Source organism: Streptopelia decaocto (assembly GCF_964273445.1).
Source record: "Streptopelia decaocto genome assembly, chromosome: 1".
In the NCBI taxonomy this organism is placed as follows: Eukaryota; Metazoa; Chordata; class Aves; order Columbiformes; family Columbidae; genus Streptopelia; species Streptopelia decaocto.
The window spans coordinates 114450019-114469311 of NC_138663.1; the positions used below are offsets into that span (position 1 = coordinate 114450019).

Consider the following 19293-nt stretch of genomic DNA (forward strand, 5'->3'; position numbering starts at 1 on the left):
ACCACGATGTGCCTAGCCACTGCCCATGCTCTCAGACCCTGGGTAGGTGTCTGCTGAGGGCTGTGCCTGCACTGGGGCCCAGGCTTCAGCAGGAAAATCTGTTTTTCTGGCAGTGCCCAGGTTTTTCTGAGAGCTTATGGCATACGGATGGGGTGAGATGCTTCAGAGCTCGTGTAAAGTCAAGGGATAGGGGACAGGCTGTTGAGGAGTCCTTGGAGAAGGACTGTAGATACAGCATCTCTACCTAAGCACACATACGGCTGTGCAACAGGTTGGGCTGGGCAAAGCATCCCTGCTCAGACCAACCCAGCAGCGAAAAAAAAATGTGGTTCTCACCTATATCAGCTCTGCAATGGCAGCGCGCTGCTGGGCAGTGTGCCTGCACCGCCGTGGGGACATGGGCCAGGGTGGCAGCTGCCGCTGGTGTGAAGTGGCTACGGGGCTACCACGTGTCACACACAAACCCAGGCCAGCATGGTGAATGTAAAACCAGGTGATGGGCTGTTCTTCGGCCTGCTGTGTCGTGCCAGGGAAGCTGGTCAAGGCTTGGACAGTTTTATGGACACCCAGAGGAACACACCTGGACACTCGTCAGAGGCTGCTGAGGGGAATTAGGGGCCAAAATTTGTCTTTGGGGTGAGATGGGTTTATTTTTGAAGGGCAGGAGCCATTTGGACAGCTTGCAGGCAGTGTTGCTGATGGCAACCCTCCTTGCTGAGGATACAAGGGGAGAACATTAAGTGGGACAGCACAGTAACTCTCCCTCCCAAGGGATTTCTTGAGGTGGTATCAATCTTCTCCCTCAGGGGTGGGACCAACAGAAGGCAGCCCAACGAGATCACGGCACTGCAGCCTGAGGGGGCTGGGCAGGCTGCGAGGGGGCTGGAACATGGGGCAGGAGGCCAGTGACAACATGCAACCTGCACCACCCCAGCTGGGTAGGGACTGATGGCCCTGGGCTGGGATGACATGGGACCCCTGGCCCCGTGGGCAGGGTGGGGGGACGCCCTGGGAGAAACTCTCCATATAACACCTACAGGTGCCCTCATGGCCCTGGACCTTAATGCCTGAGCAAAGCCTGAGGGCCTCAGTCCAGACAAAAATGAAACCCCCACCTGCAGAAGAAAAGCTGTCCTCTCTTCTGAGTAAGGGAAAGGCTTTTTACTCTTCGCTTTTGAAGACTTGGTGGGCTTCTCAGCTGCTGCTGTGTCTCCTGTGAGCAGCAACACTGCTTGTGACCCAAGCACTGTTTCTGGTGGTGGTGCAGGCTGTGCTGAAGTTGCATATGCTGGTGCGTCCTGTCTGCTGGCAGTACAGCAGTCCCTGCCACAGAGGACAGCTTCTCCCTGTCCCAGACCTACACTGTCTGGAGCTGTGCGTGCAGCAGGGTGGCCAGCTGGGTGACCATTCTACATGCAGCCTGGGTCTCACGGGACAGAGACAAAAAAAGGAGCCCTGGCGAGAAACGCTGAGGCAGCTACTTCAAAGGTCACCCCAGCAGCGATTACGTGCGCAGGGAAGGCTCAGATGTGCAGCGCAGCTGCTGCTGTGAGAAGAGGGGAAGTATGCGCTGAGCTGTGGCTGCTATTACAGAACCTCAGGAAACCAAAACCCCGGGGCAGGCAGAGGCGCTCAGGCTCTCTGTGGCACAGGGACCTCAACCCCCTGCACTGGTCCCACGAACGAAAGTGGCTCTTAGAGATGAAAAAAACAGGAGAGTGAAGATGTTCAGCTGTTGGAGTCAGGCAAGCAGCTCTGCCTCTTCACTGCTCTAAGGACAGCAGCACTTGGCTGGAAGCATCTGGATGTGCGATGCTTGGAATCCACCTATCCCAGCGCTGGTGTCTAATGGCATGGAGGTGTCCACAAAGCTGCATGTCCTTGGCTGGCTGTCATCCTCCGTCAGTGACAATGGGCCCTGCTGAGGCCTGTGATTGGTGTCCACAGGTAGGCGGTTGTAGTGGGTGAGATGAGACCTCTCATCTGCAGCTAGGTGAGATGATGCCCACCAGCTGTTTTTAGCCACCCTTTGAAAATATGGGAATATTTTAACCTGAAGCTAGAACCACTACAAGAAGTGGCCCCTAGTGATCATTTAAAATCATATCAGTCTGTATCACACATAGGAGCTACAATCAGATCCTTAACCCACCATCACACGAAATGCCCCTGGCCATGAAGAAGCAATCTTGCATCGAGTCTGCACAGGTCTGCCCTGCACGGTGGGCTTGTCCTTGCTGCCAGCTCAAGAAACATAGCACCAAAGCAGAGCAGGGTCCTCCAGTCAGGGCTAAATTCTTTTAATGGAAGATCACATATGTATTTATATATAAAATATAATTTACATATATATTTATATATTTGTTTTTTCAGTGGCATCTTAGCTCTGCTGCTTTCTAGGCTTGACTACACTGCTATGTTGACCTCTGGCTTCTCTGATTTCCCAAAGATAAAAAAGGGCAGGACAGGTCATGAGTAAGAGCCCTCAGTGGCAAAAAAATTACCAGTGCAGAGCCACAGCAGCAAGATCTGTAGCTTCCGAGTTAACTTCCAGCCCAGCAGCCACAGCAGCTTCCCAGAACTGAGCATCTGCAGTGTGCTCACCCCTCAGCATTAACCACCCGTGAGTCATGCTCTGGAAAATGCTGAGGTGTCGTTTTAAAGACTAAGTTTGTTTATTTTAAGAATCAGTGCTGGTCTCCTTTATGTACCCTCTAAGTTTTTCTAACTAAGAAGACTAGAAGCTCCTCCTCACCTGGCCTCTTTCTCACACTGCCATGCCCTTTCAGGACCTAGGGTTATCAGGAAATAAATTAGGAGTTGCAAAAGCCAGCCAAAGTTCACAGGAGATAGTGGGCTTCATGCTCCTGTGGTGCTCTGCTGAAGCTGCTTGCAGGTTGATGCTCCCCGAGCAGCTGGCTGCCAGCAGCAGGAGACTTTCCTAGAAATGGTGACCTCAGTGTGTTTCCCACCCCCAGCTCACCCCCCGTGCATATGCTGAGATGTTCATGTCTTCACTGTGCTGTGGTCTGGAGGTGCACAAGGCTCCTGCCCATAAGCGAAGCCCAGGAATATACAGCTGCGAGCCTTGGAGCCGCTGCTGCTGGCCAGGGAGGAGCTCCAGGTGTGCCAGTGCAGGGTGGCTGGCGAGGCTGTGGGTGGGAGGTGGGCTCATACTGGGGCAGGACATGGTCTGTTTCATCCGTTCTTATTTCCAGACGCAGCAGAAAAGGCCAGAGCAGGGCTGGGCTCTATATCACCAGGCCAGCCACACCCACAGAGGTCTGTATGTGGGACACTGAGGGCAGAGCTGCTGTCAGAAGCTCCTGTGGGAGCTAATCATGTCTATGCTGGGCTATGGCAGGGCTGCCTGTTGCAGCAGCTCTCTGAGGTGTTCCCGGCCAGCCTTCCTCCCGCTTCTGCTGCAGCCCGCTTCAGCAGCATCGCCCATGACACCACAGCTGCTGTTTTGCAACAGGCACCTACAGCCACCCTCCCCTCACCCCCGAAAGTGACTGCTGAGGTACATACAGCTCCCAGTTTAACAAGCCTCCCCCAGTCCCCAGCCTACCAGTCCCCACCCACCGTTGTACATAGAGGAGTCTCCCAGGGTCCTCCTTAAAGGGATGTGTTTTGCCAGGTCCCTCGAGCTGCCCTTCTCGGGGAGGTGGCTCTGCAGATCACATAAGCACTTTCTGGGGCTCAGTGGTCCTTCATGTCCCATCCCCACTGGTCTCTTACTGTGCACCTGGAAGAAGAGCAGTGAGGCACAGGAGAGCCCCAGAATTTCCACAGAAACCTGGTGCCTTGGTGCAGATCAGCCCCTGCTTGTTTCTGGTCAGCAGATTCAGTGTTGCTGTGCAAACCAAGCAGCAGGTCTGGTCCCTTGGGAGCTGTCAACTGATGCCACGCCAAATTGTCCGAGTGTCCCACATCCCGTCATTGCCCACTGCTTCCACCCCTCATCTACATCATGTGTGCATCAGGGGAGAGACAACCTTTCTGGTGTCACCTTTAGGACTCCGGTAAATGTTGGGGAAAATGCAGATGGGAACAGTGCTTCCCCCTCCTCCTCCCTGCCAGTTTTCTTTATGGCCAAAAGGGCAGTTATCTGCTTTCTGCGATCAGACAGGTTGTGATTTCCAGGTGTTCCGGGATCTTTGGTGGAAACGCCAGCTGCCCCAGTACTGGTGAGCACCCAGACAGCGCCACTTCTGTTCCCACAAGGTCTCCAGCAGCCTCAGCTGCGTGACAGAGGCCACAACACCCCTGTGTGTGGCTTTGCAAATCTCTTTTCTCCTCTGTGCAAAGCAGTGTGGTGCAAAGCACAGCAGTGCAAAGCTGGGGGGCTGGTACAGCAAGCTGGTGGGAAAAGGTATCCTTCAGATAAAATCAGTGGTATATGGGTCACTCCCTTCCCTCCAGCCTGTCCCCCAGCACCAGCCTGCTTACATGCTCTTCGGACAGACACAAATTTCCTGAAGTGCCAGCCAGATGCCTTAAGACTGAAGGAAAGCCAAAACAAAATAAATGCGATGTAGCTGGGTGCTGCAGTTTTCAGGAAGACCCAAGCAGTAGCAGGCTAGTTCCCAGCTGAATCTTTCTTGCTGTATCAAGCATAAATTCATCACGTATTCCATTTCCTGAAAAAAAAAAAAAAAAAAGAATAATACACATAGAAATAAAGAGTAGTGCTATTTTTTCCCTCTGACATGGTGAATGCAATTACCTAAGGCATGGGAGGCTGAGATAACTCACTTATTCAGCCCCCATTCTCCAAAGAAGGCATCATCATTCTGTCAGAAAAGGCTTTAAAAACCAGTTCACATCCTGAATGCAAAAAAACATCGCCACATACAGAACCTGTCCTTATGATTTCCACGCACCAACTGCAGCATCTCAAGCAAAACACACTCACAGGCAGGGCAGAATTCGTTCTTATCAAGGTCATACACACCATGTAAGCTCCCTGTGTTTGTTGACCCTTCTCCTTGTGCTGTTGGGAAAATGTGCATGGGGGGAGAAAGTCCCAAGCTGAGTCTGGAGAGCTCAACAAACAGAAACCATAAACCTGTGCTTGCCCCAAAATATAATCCCATTTAGGCTGCACCCTTCACTCCCACCTCCTCTGCCATTACATAAGGAGGAGTAGAATAATGACATTCAGCAATGCTGTTTGAATGGCAGTGGTCCAATTCTGGACTGTATTATTACTTTTTTTTTAATGCTGGGGGGAGAGTAGCTTGGCAGAGGGGAGAAAGCATCAGCTTGGTTTGTCTGCAATCCCTGTTTTGCTCTGGGAGCTTTAGAGGGCAAACACATTCTTCCATCTCCGCTAATCCTGCTCTGATACAGAGGATTTTCCTGCCATTAAATGATAGCTTGCGAGAAAAAATGCCAATTTTTCAGAAACTGACTCGTATGGCTAATGGCAGCCTCAGGAGCAGGAGGGAGGACACAGCCACTGCCCGGCTGGGTAAGCAATGCATCTAGGTGATTTCTGTTGGGAATTTTAGTTTTGACTGTTTGACACTAAGCTGGTTACGCTCCTCTACACCAGCACCTATATCTTGGGGAGATGGCCAGTCTCTTGCTGTTGGTGATCTTTTCTCACCTCAGATGATGGAAACGTGTCCTTGGTGCAGCTGGTGGGAAGGATGTAGATGAGCTCATGAAAAGGAGTAGCAGAAAGCTGCAAGATTCCCTGAGAAGGTCAGTGGTGGAAGAAAGACGCTCATTAGGAAGGTGCTGGGAACTTCTTCAGTTTGAAAGTGTGTGGGAGAAGAACTTTTTCCTTCCTCCTTTCTGAACATAGAGCTTATTTTGGGAAAATGATGCAGGGAAATGACAGAGGATGAAACCAGTCTCTGCTCTTCCTGTGTGCTTTTAGATCCCTCAAGTTTGCTTGCCAGACCTGAAATGCCACTAGTGAATATTCAAGGTAATGTTTGCCATCATTTTAAATGGTGAGTATGCTCTTACTCTGCATTACCCAGTAGTGCATTAGACAGATCGTTTGGAAAAGTGTAGGTTAAATATTCAATTATTGCCATGATTGTCTTTTTACCCTTCCAAAAGCTCTGCAAACATGTTTTTGGTCTCTCACTCTTCCTTTCAAATACTGAATAACCATAGTATTTAAAAGAGCAAAAGAGATCATCCCTGGGTGGAATTTTGTTTATTCCTTAATCTCAGAATTTTTTCTGACCTTACTGCTGTATTTCACCCTTTAACACACACCTCACTGGAGCACCCTCTGTGTCAACGAGCTGGAGGCACCTTCCAGTTGCTGCCCTGTCTGCTGCCTCTGCTGCCACAGCGTTAAAAGCAAAAAGAACATTCTTTTTGGGCAAGGGCAAGGAGCAAGGAAGGGGAAGTGGGAATGTTTTGTATTATATTGGTCAGAGGAGAGCTGACCAACAGAGGAGATCTGATCTGTGCTCTGAGCAGCAGTTCTGAGGGTTTGGTGGGGTTCCGATGAAGGATTTTGGTCAATTTCCTTTGCAAGAGAAAGAGAAGACGCCACAAAGATTGTGGTGGCTGAGGGGGTTCCTCTGAGCTCCTAATGTCAGGGGTTTGTTTGCTAGTTGGATGGTCCTCAAGTGTTTGCTTTCTATGTACTGCTCAATGCAAAGAGATACACTCATGAATAGAGATCTTGGAAGTGTGCTGTGAAATGCCACTAGCAAAAGACCCAGATTTGGCACTAAAAAACCTTTGAGAATAAGGAGAACAGGCTGGATATGTCTTGGGTACAGACATTTCCTTTATCAAGTGATTAGAGAACAAGCAGGGAGGGGAAGGAGGGGATTTGGTTATCAGCCTGCTCATTCCTACGCTGCAGACAGTGTACACATGCTGAGGGAGGTCTACTCTGAAGGCCAGAGATGGGACTGAGGTTGGGGCAGCTGTAACGAAACATTGAACTTGCTTGGGACAGTCCCATGTATAGGACAACCTGTGCATATATGCTCTTCTGGATGTCACCATGAGCCTATGCAAGGCTCTCGTTCCAGCAGCAACAACTGCATCCATCATTTCTAGACAGCCACCTGCCATCAGACATTTGGGAACTGGCAAATCCTTAATCTGTCTGGCCCTCAGTTTATGTAACTGTGTAACAAAAACAACATATGCCCCTGTTCGCAAGCAGTAGTGTGAACTTGTGCAAAGGGTAGCAAACCAGGCAGTCCCCGAGCATCCTGCATGAACAAAGAGCAAACTGAGGCCGGCAGGTTGTTGCCCCTGTTGTCCTTAAACTTCTCACCTGTTGTCTACCAGAGGCCCCGATCATAGGGGACTTTCCTTTAGCCGTGGGCTAAGGGCTCAGGAAAAAGGACAACATACAAACAAACAAAAAGACAATCTGTCTAAATCCTTTTCACCTCTCAGAGTCGTTCACCATCATTTATCCTTGAAGTGCTGCCGCTTTGCTAATTCTCTAATCACAATAATGTGGCCAGGTTTGGTGGGACCTGAATTTCAATAAAGAGGCTACAGTTAAAGTCCTCTGAGGTGCTCCCTCCAAATACCTAAATCCATCTTCTACACAGAATGACCAGATTGGGTCGAACAGAGCCAGGCTGGGCAGCTCATGGGTTGATGTTCTGTCAATGGAGACCTGCCCAGCAACTGGTTTTGCAAGTCTTGTGCTTGAATAAGGCACAGGCAGCGTGAACTCAATACAGTACTTACAGTACCGCGCATGTTGCCTTTAAAAAAGACAGAGAAAGGGCAGAGCAATTTCAGTTCGACTTGTCATTTGGTCTGTACATTAAAACCTTAGATGCTGCAAAAACAAAAGCTTGACACCTGCTGGCATGTCATCTCACAAGTCTGTCAATAAAAATGTCCATCGGGAATGCAGCTGCAGTGGGCAGTTGCTGTGCTGCAAACTGGTGGGGAGAGGCAGCCCAGCTGCTGGGAGCTTCTGTCTCCAGATGGTCAGCAGGAGTGTGGGGAAAAGTCTGTTCCTTGGCCCTTGAGACTCGACATGCACAGAGCAGCAACCACATGGTTCCAGCAATGCTCTAAGAAAGGTGACTGTTGGCAAAGCTGTTGGTGTCTCATGCCTCGTTATAAAACGATATAAAAGGATGATGCTTGTGTGCGAGTCAATAAACTGCAGCAGAAAAAACAGTCAGTAGCAATCCCAGTGTTTCCTGCTAGTGACTACGTGGAGAGGTTGTTGGTGCGGCTGCTCATTTTGTTGAGTGGCAGGTGGGATGTGCCTGTGACAGCAATTGCACAATGAGATCTGCCTTCAGTTCTTCCTCTCTAATGAGTTTATTTTGCAGATGGCTTGTTGACTGGATGTTTTTTCCCCCCCAAAAATGCCTGTCTCTGGAGGCTGATATCTCCCTTTCATTCTTCTCTGATTTCTCCGCAAGAACTTTCTCCTTATCTTCCTTGTTATACATCCACCTGCATGGGACTAACTTGAAAAGAAACCACAATAATCACACACCTCCCATGTCAGCTTAATAAAAGGACAGAGTGGCTGCTCCCATCAAGCATAAGGCACTATGGTGACTGTCCTGAGAATGGGCAAAACAGTAAAAATTGTGCTGAAGGTGCAAAGTATCTCATTTACAATGAGATAACGAAAAAAGCAGTTGAACCATATCCCTTAATTTGTTTTTCCTCATGCTGTTCTACCAAAACACAGTGGGAACATGTTTTGAAGCACTGTACTGCATCCTTAGCAGCTGATAGGTCCCCTTGCACCAGCTCATGCTCTAGTAGCGAAACATTAGGTTAAATGAACAAAGAAAAGAAGGAAGCAAAAAGAACAGATTCAATATGTCCCAGGGAATTAACTGATCTCCCCTGCCCACTGCTGGACCAGCATACACTGCCCTTCCCCGCAAAAATACTGCAGCCCATCCACAGCTGCTGGGCTTCCAAGCATCTCTGCTTGCTCCCCGGCCAAACCGTGTCCCCATCAGCTTTCAGAGAGACCAGTCACAGAGACACTGAGCAATACTCTAGTCTAGGTGACTCCGCCTGTTGGGGAAAGAAATTAATCAGAGATGACATTCTAGATTATATTATATAGATACCTTCTTGGAGGGTTTAAAAATCCTAGCACAAGATTTTTTAGGAATCTTTCACGACACCTCCCCAGTCAGCACTGGTGTTCAGGTAGCCAGGGACAATTAGCCTGGCTATAAGGGAGGCAAAGACAGCATAATCTCTTTTTCCTGTTGTGGCTAATGTATTTGCTAACAATGCATCCTGATTCTCTCCTCCCATGCCTCCATGGGGAGGGGGTGTTCTTTCCTGACAGTGCTCCTTTGGGTCCCCCATGTCCACACGGTGTGGGCCTGCGTGCGGTCCTGCCCTGCCAACTGTGTGTGCACCCAGGAGCGGAGCTGCTCCGTCCTCTGCGATCGTGCCGGTCTGGGGCAGATCCCTAGCCAGTTCCCTTGTGAAGCCTCCTCTATCAACCTGGACAAAAACAGCATCAAGTTCCTCTCTGAGAGAGCCTTTGGGACCTTGCCTTCCCTCAAATCCCTGTCACTCAACCACAACAATATTTCCTTCATCACCCCAGGGGCTTTCAAGGGTCTGCCTAGTTTGGTGGAGCTGAAGATGGCCCACAATGAGTACATTCGGTATCTCCACACACGGACTTTCACGGCTCTCAGACGGCTGGTCAAGCTGGACCTAGCAGACTGCAACCTTTTCAACATCCCAGACAGGATCTTCATCGAGCTGCATGCTCTGCAGGAGCTCTTCTGCTTCCAGAACAACTTCCGGAGGATCCCAGGTGCCATCAGGGGCATGGAGAACCTGACCCATGTTTACCTGGAGAGAAACAGGATTGAAGCGGTAGCCTATAACTCCTTGCAGGGCCTGACCAAGCTGAAATACCTGAATCTGCAGGACAACAGGATAAACGTCATTCATGAACGAGCTTTTCAGGGCTGCCAGAAGATGGAGTACCTGTACCTGAATGACAATTTGATCAGCGAGCTTCCAGAAAACTCCTTTGATGGCCTGAGGTGCCTGAAGATGCTCAACCTGGGAGGAAATTTCCTCAGAAACATTTCCAACACGTGGTTCAGGGACCTAGGGGAGCTGGAGGTCCTCTACCTGGACCGCAACAGGATCAACTACATTGAGGAAGGGGCTTTTGAAAACCTCACCAGCCTGGTCGCGTTGCACTTGAACAGCAACAACCTCACGACCCTGCCCTTTTCTGTTTTCCAGCCCGTGTATTTCTTGGGGCGGCTGTACCTCTTCCGCAACCCCTGGGAGTGCGACTGCCGCATCGAGTGGCTGAAGGAGTGGATGGAGAATTACAGGCTCGTCAGGGATATCCCCTGTGCCTCCCCCTCCTCAGTAGCTGGGATTGACCTCATAGATGTGCTCTATGAGAGATCACCAGAAGGTTACTGTCTTGACCCAGTGGAGCTAAATTTCACGTCTGAAGGCCCAACTCCAAGTGAGGAGCCTTGGTCTACCACAGAAAGCAAGTTCAACAGCCTTATTACTAAACTCTTGCTCCAGATGGGCCTTCCCGAAGAGGTGGCAAACACCACTGAAGTCTTCAGTAACACCACACAGCCGGATGGACTGACTGATGAGGTTTCTTCTGGGGTGGGGGAAGACAGTATTGAAGCTGCCTCCTCTTTTTACCTCCCAGCACTTTTCACAGTGATTGTTTTGCAAGTTAAATAGTCTGAAGGCTGCCTGGAGCATGGGTCCTGCTTGCGCATTTAGTCCCTGTACCTTCCTGGTCATTAGGGAAAAGTTCATGTTGCGGGCATTGGATACTTACTTGGCTCCAAATTCTCCTGGGCAGGTTGGTTGGATCTGACTCCAGATTTAGCTGGGAGCTGGTGGGATCTGGTTCACCACTCCAGGTGAGAAATCTGCCTTGAGGTGTGGCAGAGCTTCCAGACACTTCCCAGAGTTGTGTGGAAGATGAGCAATGAAGGAAAAGCCGTCGGGTTGAGTTTCTCTTAGAGACGTGATGTCCTTTGCTGGGAGTGAGGGGAAGAGGGATCTGTGCGGACGGGCCAACTCCAGTTGAACCAACCATTGAATTTATGAGAGCAAGGTGAGGCAGCAAAACCAGACCCACTCTTCATACCCTGACAGACACCCACACCCACAGTGGGTGTGTGGGGAGCAGGTCTGTCCTGGGCATCATCCAGAGATGCGGCTCTAGACCTTGTGGACAGGAGAGCAGCACCCGGGGAAGGCACCTGCCCCAGATGGGTCTGGGTTGGGGACAATGTTTTGGCCATGACTACAGACAGGTTTCGATCCTTTCTCCCCCTGCCATCCTGGCACAGATGCAGGAGAACCAGATGGATCCGTGTTTGTCGAAACATTCTTCCCTGAGACAAAGCTACTGAAACTTAAGAGCTTACTTATTAGTGTCATTTCAATGTGTTTGTATTTTCAATGAATATACTGTTTCAAGGAAGATATTGTTTTTATTTGTAGATTATTTCATGGCATGACAGCAGGGGCAGAACATGGTGATGACAAATGCAACCAGGCCCTACTAAATGTTTTATATTTCCACCACTAATGCGTACCACGTAGCATGTCATCTTACGCTCTACTAAGCAACTATTGCATCATTTTCCTTTATACGGTATCTTACATGTTTTATCTTTGGAATCTCCAATGAAAGCTGCTAATATAACCAGAAAGAATTATCATGTTTTATGTATCATCAGAGCACATTAATAAAATAATTTGATATTTTCCTCACAGAAATAAACTAACTTCTCAAAACCCATATTTTTTTTGAGAACCTTGAATTACTCTGATGGGTTTTTTGTAGGCTACTCAAATGTGTGCATATGAATGTCCTTTTTATAGGCTAGAGCAAATGGCAAGCTAATTATTGCAGCATAAAGACCAGATATTTTAACCTAGAACGTGACCGTGCTTACATTTGTGTTAAGTAACAATGCTTTAAAAAATAAGCGACTATATAGAAATTCATTTCTGCGATAATTTAACTATATTAAATCATTATACGTGGCTTATGGTACTATGATGTACCTGTTCATATGAAATCATACAACATATGCAATCCTGTATTACTGCTAAAATGTGATGAAATAGGAATAAAAATGGAAATTAATTTAAAAAACCCCTCTCAAACATTTACCTAAACCATTTCTTTTTCCCCAACCCTTGCTTTTTCATGAGCAGTTCAACACAAACATGAACCACACCTCTGCCTCAGCTGGGTCTCCTCAGGTTCTGGAGCAGGAGCAGCAGCAGCAGCAGAGGGGGAGCCCCTCTGGCTCATGCTTTGCTAAGATGGGGATTCCGTATGGACAACACATTGGCTAAAAACAGCTGAGAGCAGCTGTCCCTGCCTCTGCCCCCTCCTCCAGTCACACATCGGTGAGCAATCAAAAACATACACAAAGGACAGGCCAGCTGAAGATGGACTTTGGGCACAGAGCAGCTGAAAAATGGTGGGTAATGTACAAATTAATGCACAAGACCTTGTCTTAGCAGCTCCTGTGCCGTCTTACATGTGTGATTTCCTGGGAGAACTGGGGAAATAAATAACCTTTTTCCAAAAGGGCTCAACACTTCAGCAAAGGTACCTTGGGTTGGGTCTGTTCACACTGTCTGGAGCAGCCCAGATGTGAGCAAGAGTTAATGCCCTTGGCCTCCACCATCACTTAAACAATAGAACATCTGTGAACAACCCCACAGGCGGTCCCATAGCCTGTAGGGTGACCAGCTCTGGAGAAAACCAATATCAGCCCATGTGCAAAATGACTCTGTGCTCCTGAGCTACCTGAGCAGCTGCTGTGTGAAACAGGGAAGATGCTTTTTTGCCTGCATATTTTAGCAGCAAAAAGGTGGCATCCCCGGCGGTGTCAAGAGACATGCCTTGGGGCAGTCTGCTTTGGTCTGCAGCACCCTGTCCAGGAAGATCAACTACTTTCTAATTAGCACCAGCAATTTCTAGAGGAAAGCTGAGTACAGGAAAAAGCAAACTCTCCATGTTGTGATTGCTCCTCAGCTCTCCGTAGCTCGACCACATTTTTCCCCAGGGAAGAAAGATGCCAGATGGTTTGATAAATGCCTATTTGACCTGTTCCGTGAACTAAATTCAATGACTTTGGATTCCCCGGCTATTTACGAATCCATTAATCTTCTTAAGTGCTAAATTCATCTGTGTGTTATAAAAGGCTGTTTTTCAAACCTCGTCTAGCCCAATGCTGTAGAGGCATATTATGTTAAGGATGCGTTTACAGGAGCAGTATTTCTTCCTGTCAGGAGAGGTTTATCGATAGGCTCGACACAGATGGTAGGACATTGGGCACAAATGGTTGTATTTCACTTCCTGTAAGTATGGATGCCTCATGAGTGAATTGTTTTTCTAACCCACATTTTCATTTTCTGTGCTGAAATACATTAAAGCTGAAGATCATCTTACTGTTCAGTTGTTGAGTATGGCTTTCAAGTTAATTAGTGCTTCAGAGATGCCTCTGTTTTATCTGCAAGAATGGCAGATCTGAATGTGAAGCATCTTAAAATGCAGGTTTTAGCAGAGATTGAGCTGTCAGGTGATGGAGAAGGAGACTGTATATCATACTTGACTGTGTGACAACAGGGCCAGTGACCTTGGGGATCGATGATTTAAATGTCTCTTATAGTCAAACTAACTGCTTGCCCCAGAAGACTTTCCCTGTGCTGCTCTAAAGAGCTGTGGCTGGCATTGTGCTGCACGTAATGGGCCTCCAGCTTCCCTGCAGTAACGGGGACAGACCTCGTGGTCTCCTGCTCCGAGATCCTGCTCTTAGCGCTCAGCCAGGAGATCAGCAATGTGCATTTCCAGCGGTATAGAGCACCTGGCAGGTGAGAGCTGTGAGTCTGTGCATTGGTCTGACTTTGCTCCTCTCTCCTCTGTTTTAGTCATCACCACTTGAAAGAATGAATCCTGTTGGCAGTTGCTGACTAAAGATGTGTAAATCCTCTTAGTTTTAGGTCAGTCTGCTCCTCTAACAAAGATAAGAGCGACTTGCAAAACAACTGATCAGAAACTAGAGAGATTACTGACCTTGCAGTGAAGACATTCTGGAGCCTGCACAATTAGTTGACTCTCGAGACTGTTGGATAAAGCGTCCTTTAGCGGAACATCGCTCATTATATGCTGAAATGATTATGTAACCAATATGCGAATGTGTAACCAACTGGCTCTTCAGGACTGCCCTGAGTAGGGATCAGGTTTTGTGTATAATGGCTGTTACTTTTCTTTCTGGTATGCTGGCTTTGTTCCAGCATCCAAACTTGTACAGCTCTGTAATAAACGATATTTCTTCTCTGTGTGCTAAATTTGGCTCATTTGTGTGCACATCAGGGAGAAAGAACCCTGGTTTTGGGACAACGGTCTGTCGTTCTTTCCGTGTAACTCTCTGCTTAGCTTGGGCATTGTCTTAAGCATGTGCTAAAGACAAGCTTACCTGGAAGAGCAGCAGCCTTCTGGTAAGGACAGCGATGTATGGCTGCTCAAAAGCCCAGACGGGACTTCTAGTGCCATGAAAGCTTGGATTAGACTAGTTCATTCTTCCACAACCGTTGTTTCTAAGGTCTTAGCAAAGGGCTTGGTTCACTGATTACACAGATGATGCCAACTCATAACTATGTGGTTTTTTTTTTTTCTTTTGCTTTGAATCTCTTTAATAGAAACCAAGTTCAATTAGGCATTTGCCTTTTGTATGAGAAGTTTGTCTTTTTGTTTTCTTGGACTAGACTTCTTCTCCACAACCGTGTTTCAGCTGGTAAACCTGCTGCTGTTTGTTACAAGTCCATGGCTCAGAGTCACGTCACAAATCAATGATATTTTGTGACTGAGACACCTCCAAAGATGTCACAACTCTGCAGGTCAAGCCCAGCTGAGATGCCGGTCTCAACTTACACCGGATTCGGGATGTCCATGTCACTGTGTCATGAGCTGAGGTGCTCCTAAAGCAGCTCCAGGAGGGTGCAGTGCTGCAGGGCCTGAGGCTGCCCTGGGGCAAGAGGGCAGCAGAAGGGAGAAATTGCAAGTACAAGGAGTGCTTCATCACTGCTCAGGGCCATATCACTTGCCATGCACCCTGATGCTACTCCCATAGGAGCACACAGGCATGAAAGCTCCATGATGCAGTTGCACTCCATCCTCCATCACCTTGCTCTTCTTGCACTGGTGAAGGCAAACCCCTAATGGCCCAACAGCGATGGGGTGAGCATCTCATTGGTATTCATATGGACGGCCTTCAGTTGAAGTGGTGTGATTCCATGCATAGGGGAGGACATTGTTCTAGCTCTCACCCATTATATTTTTCAGTAGGGTCCTAGGTCACAAATCATTGCCTGGCACAGACTCTGTACCCCTATCCCACATCAGGCAGCAGCTGTGGTAGGAGCTGGTAGGAAACCTTCAAATTTTTTTTTTTTTTTTTTTTTTTTTGACTGGTTGGTTGGTTTTGATTGTATTGATTGCCTGTAATCCAGAAGACATGGAAAATGGCTAAAACCTCTGCCAAACTGGTGTCTGTTTGGACTAATTATGAACATTTTCAGCAAAGCCTCATCTGGGAGGGTGATACAGGCACTCTTCAGTCCGGCCCTCAGCCTGTGGTGCTGGGTGTTTACTTAAAACGGTGTGGAGGGAGGTTCATGAATTGCCTGGTGTTAGGATGTACCTCCTGACTGAAGTTCATTCAGAGAGCTGGTGTTCCTAGACCGAAGCATCTGAGGTCCTGGGACAAGGCAACTTGTTTTAACATGTGGTACCTGTTAACACAGTGCTCCTCACCTCATTGGTGCAACTCTATTCGGCACTCTCCGACCATAGCTATTAAATTAGAAAGGAGAAGTGGTTAAAGTAAATAGGAAAAAATAAATGACTTGATTTTAGATACTATCTTTTGGTCTCAGAATTCTGCCCCCGTGTTGCATTCCTGGGGGTCATACTTGGTGTTTAACATGAACATGGGCTTTATGTCTTTTTTTTTTCACTTTAAATTTACAGCTACTGGCAGTAACCTCCTATGAAAGGTAGCTATTTAGCTATTACTTATTTTGCTCTTGTGGAGTCTGACATTGTTTTTCTGTTTTGAAAAGAAATATGAAGCAGAGGGTAAGAAGAATCACTGTAAAAAAAAGGTAACTTTTACTAGAAAGGCAGCAGATGCCAGCCAGCTGAGACTTGGGAACTTCATTGCCTTTTTTGAAGTGAGTTGTTGGGTATTTTAGCTAATTATCATCTTCACAACATCTGGCTACTAGCTCTTAACATTTTTTTTTTTAGTTTTGCCTGATAATTTTTGTGGTCACAAATTCAAGAGGAACCAAACCAACGAAGTTAAAGTTTCTTATTCCAGAAAACTGCTGTTCTTCCTTTGGTGTATATGAAGCCTCCCAAGAAAATAGTCTGTAATGATTCCTGCTGCCCCAGTGTGAGCTTCAGAAGACAGAGCTAGTTTGGGTAAGAAAAAAACTACTTTCTAGTTACATCAAGCATACCTTCCTAAATGTCTGCTGAGTTGCACAAACACCAGTAATGTTGGTCCTTTCTTTCCCCCTGACCTGAATGTGATAGAAACCCATGGAGTTTGAAGACTCTGTAGCAGTGACCTCCAAAACAGTTTTGAAAGAGCTTTGTAGAAACTGTTAACCGTGCAATAAAGACCTTATTTTTTTTTTTTTTTAAAAAGCATCACAAGTATTACTTTAAAGAAAAATTTTTAAGGTGAACAAAATAATTGTAACACTGAAAATGCGTAAGATCTAAGAAGCAACTGTGTCAAGGGACTCTACCAACTCGTCAGCTATTGGACAAGCTTTAGATTTTACATGATGAAGAAGCACCTACAGGTCAAAATCTAAACATGAGCCAGATCAACACCAAAAGCCTTCTTTCTCTTGGGGCAAAGCTGGTCTTTTAATATCTAATATAAACATGAATACGAACATAGAAAATAGGTATTTCTGGACGGAGCAGATCTTGCCCAAAGTCTGATTTTGTTGACCCCGTGGTTAGCTGAACCAGTCTGATCTTGTACTCTGTGGTTAGTTTTAGCCTTTTTCTTACTTTTGATCTTCACCACATCCTTTGATTTTTATTCTACTTCCCTCTTCATCTCTCTGTCTATTAAGGACAGATTTAGAGTTAAATCTTAACTTGTACAGCATAAATTTTATATTCCCCACAAAAAATATCAAGGCATTTTAAAAAAAGCTAAAACTTCCCCTAACTTTACTACACTTTACTACACTCACCCATACCATGATCTACTATATGTGCATATCCTATTTATTTCCCTTTTGAATTAACAGCTAATTTCACTTGGTGCTCTAAGTTTGCAATGAGACAAGATTGAGGCGTCCTTCTTTTACCCCACCTTGCTTACCCCAGCCTCCTTTTCCCAGTTGCAACTGGGAATTCTCCTCTTCCAAGCCATAACTTGCTTGTGTCCTCATTGCACTGGTACAGGAGGGCTGGCTGTGCTTGAAACTGGACCACTGAAACGTCCCAGAAAAAAACTAACATACACCCCCTCCCTCTTTTTTTGATGGTTAGGAGCCCAGCTATTTCCCCTGAAGTTTTATGATCAGGTTGGGCATAAATGGGTTAAACTGGGGCAACAAGCTAAACTGGAAAGATCACGCTCAATTGCTGGTTTGCACTTTATGATTTACTCATGCCACCATGGATCTAGTGCGAAGGTAAAGGGAGAGGTGTTCTCTTTTTTCAGCACCCAAATAAAATAGCAATTAAATTTAAGAAACAGTTCAGCAATATAGTCCCCACAGTACAGTTTAAGACAGACTGTAAAAATGCTCTTATTCTAGGACTTTTATAATTAACTTCTGTCATTAGCTGTACTTTGTGTGAACGGCTTGTTTTTGAAGATGACATCATTGCAGTTTGTCTACCTCGTCCTACAATGGGTGAGGGACAACAGGCACAGACTGAAGCACAGGAGTTTCCATCTGAATATGAGGAAAAACTTCTTTATTTTGGGGGTGCCAGAGCACTGGAACAGGCTGCCCAGAGAGGTTGTGGAGTCTCCTTCTCTGGAGACATTCAAAACCCACCTGGACACATTCCTGTGCAATCTACTCCAGGTGAACCTGCTTTAGCAGGTGGGTTGGACTAGATGATCTACAGAGGTCCCTTCCAAACCCCAACCGTTCTGTGATTCTGTGATCTAGCAGCTGACAAGGTCTGACTGCGTGCTACGAAAATGACTGCTGGGAGTTATTTGGCTTCAGCTGGAACAGGGTCAGGCTGTGCCTTGGTCTAATAAGAAAGGAGGAACACAATTCTGCACAAGGACACAGCTTGTGTGGAATCATACAACACACAGCTGTGGTTGTGTGAGATTTTCAGGGAGCTTCAAACCATTGCTGGCAGATGTGACCTGCAAATCAGTAGTCCAAAGGAGGTGGAGGTCTCAGGTGGTGGTCCTGTTCTTCATCTCTCCTGAGCTAGCACTAGCATTTGGACAGCTGTGTGACAGCTGGATTAGGAACCACTGTCCCTCGGTCAGTTTTGGACAAAACTGGTTTCCTGAGCTGGCTCCTGAGGAATGAGAACATAGAAGAATGATTTGGGTTGGAAGCAACTTTTAAAGCTCATCTAGTCCAACCCCCCCTGCCATGAGCAGGGGCATCTTCAACTAGATCAGGTTGCTCAGAGCCCCGTCCAGCCTGGCCTGGAATGTCTCCAGGGATGGGGCATCTACCACCTCTCTGGGCAACCTGGGCCAGTGTTTCACCACCATCATAACAACAACAAAAAAATCTTCCTTATATCTAGTCTAAATCTTCCCTCTTTTGGTTTAAAACCATTACCTCTTGTACTATTGCTAGAGACCCTACTAAAAAGACTGTTTCTTCTTCAAGTACTGAAAGGCCACAATAAGGTCTCCCTGGAGCCTCCTCTTCTCCAGGCTGAACAACCCCAACACTCTCAGCCTGCCCTCACAGCAGAGCTGTGCCAGCCTCTGATCATTTTTGTGGCCTCCTCTGGCCCCCCTTCAACAGGTCCATGTCTTTCCTGTACTGAGGCTCCAGAGCTGGACACAGGACTCCAGGTGGGGCCTCACCAGAGCACAGGGGCACATGGGGAAGGGGCTGTTCCAGTCAGTAGTGATGTGGATAGATGGTATAGATTCATTGGGAGTATAGATCCACAGAGAGTGTATATCCATAGTATAGCATGGATTTCAGCAGCCACGTGGGCACAAACATCACAACTCTGAAAAACCTTGTATCTCAGCATTGTGGCGAGGACTGCACTAGTGG

At 47.3% G+C, this 19293-nt stretch overlaps 1 protein-coding gene across 2 annotated transcripts; it reads left to right on the forward strand.

Annotated features, from left to right (window-relative positions):
• Positions 1-6441: 6441 nt before the first annotated feature.
• NYX (nyctalopin) lies at positions 6442-14320 on the forward strand. 2 transcript variants are annotated; one of them, XM_082046540.1, is made up of 2 exons: positions 6442-11068; positions 12184-14320. In XM_082046540.1, exon 1 carries the CDS (start codon positions 9262-9264, stop codon positions 10684-10686), a length of 1425 nt encoding a protein of 474 aa, XP_081902666.1. In that variant the 5' UTR covers positions 6442-9261; the 3' UTR covers positions 10687-11068; positions 12184-14320. The 2 variants fall into 2 exon arrangements, with proteins under 2 accessions (XP_081902666.1, XP_081902665.1); XM_082046539.1 differs by having other exon boundaries at positions 6442-13854; positions 13978-13999.
• Positions 14321-19293: the final 4973 nt, after the last annotated feature.

What these genes read in the sequence shown, in the direction of transcription:
- NYX (XM_082046540.1), top strand. Translation starts at nt 9,262, where the DNA reads ATGGGGAGGGGGTGTTCTTTCCTGACAGTGCTCCTTTGGGTCCCCCAT.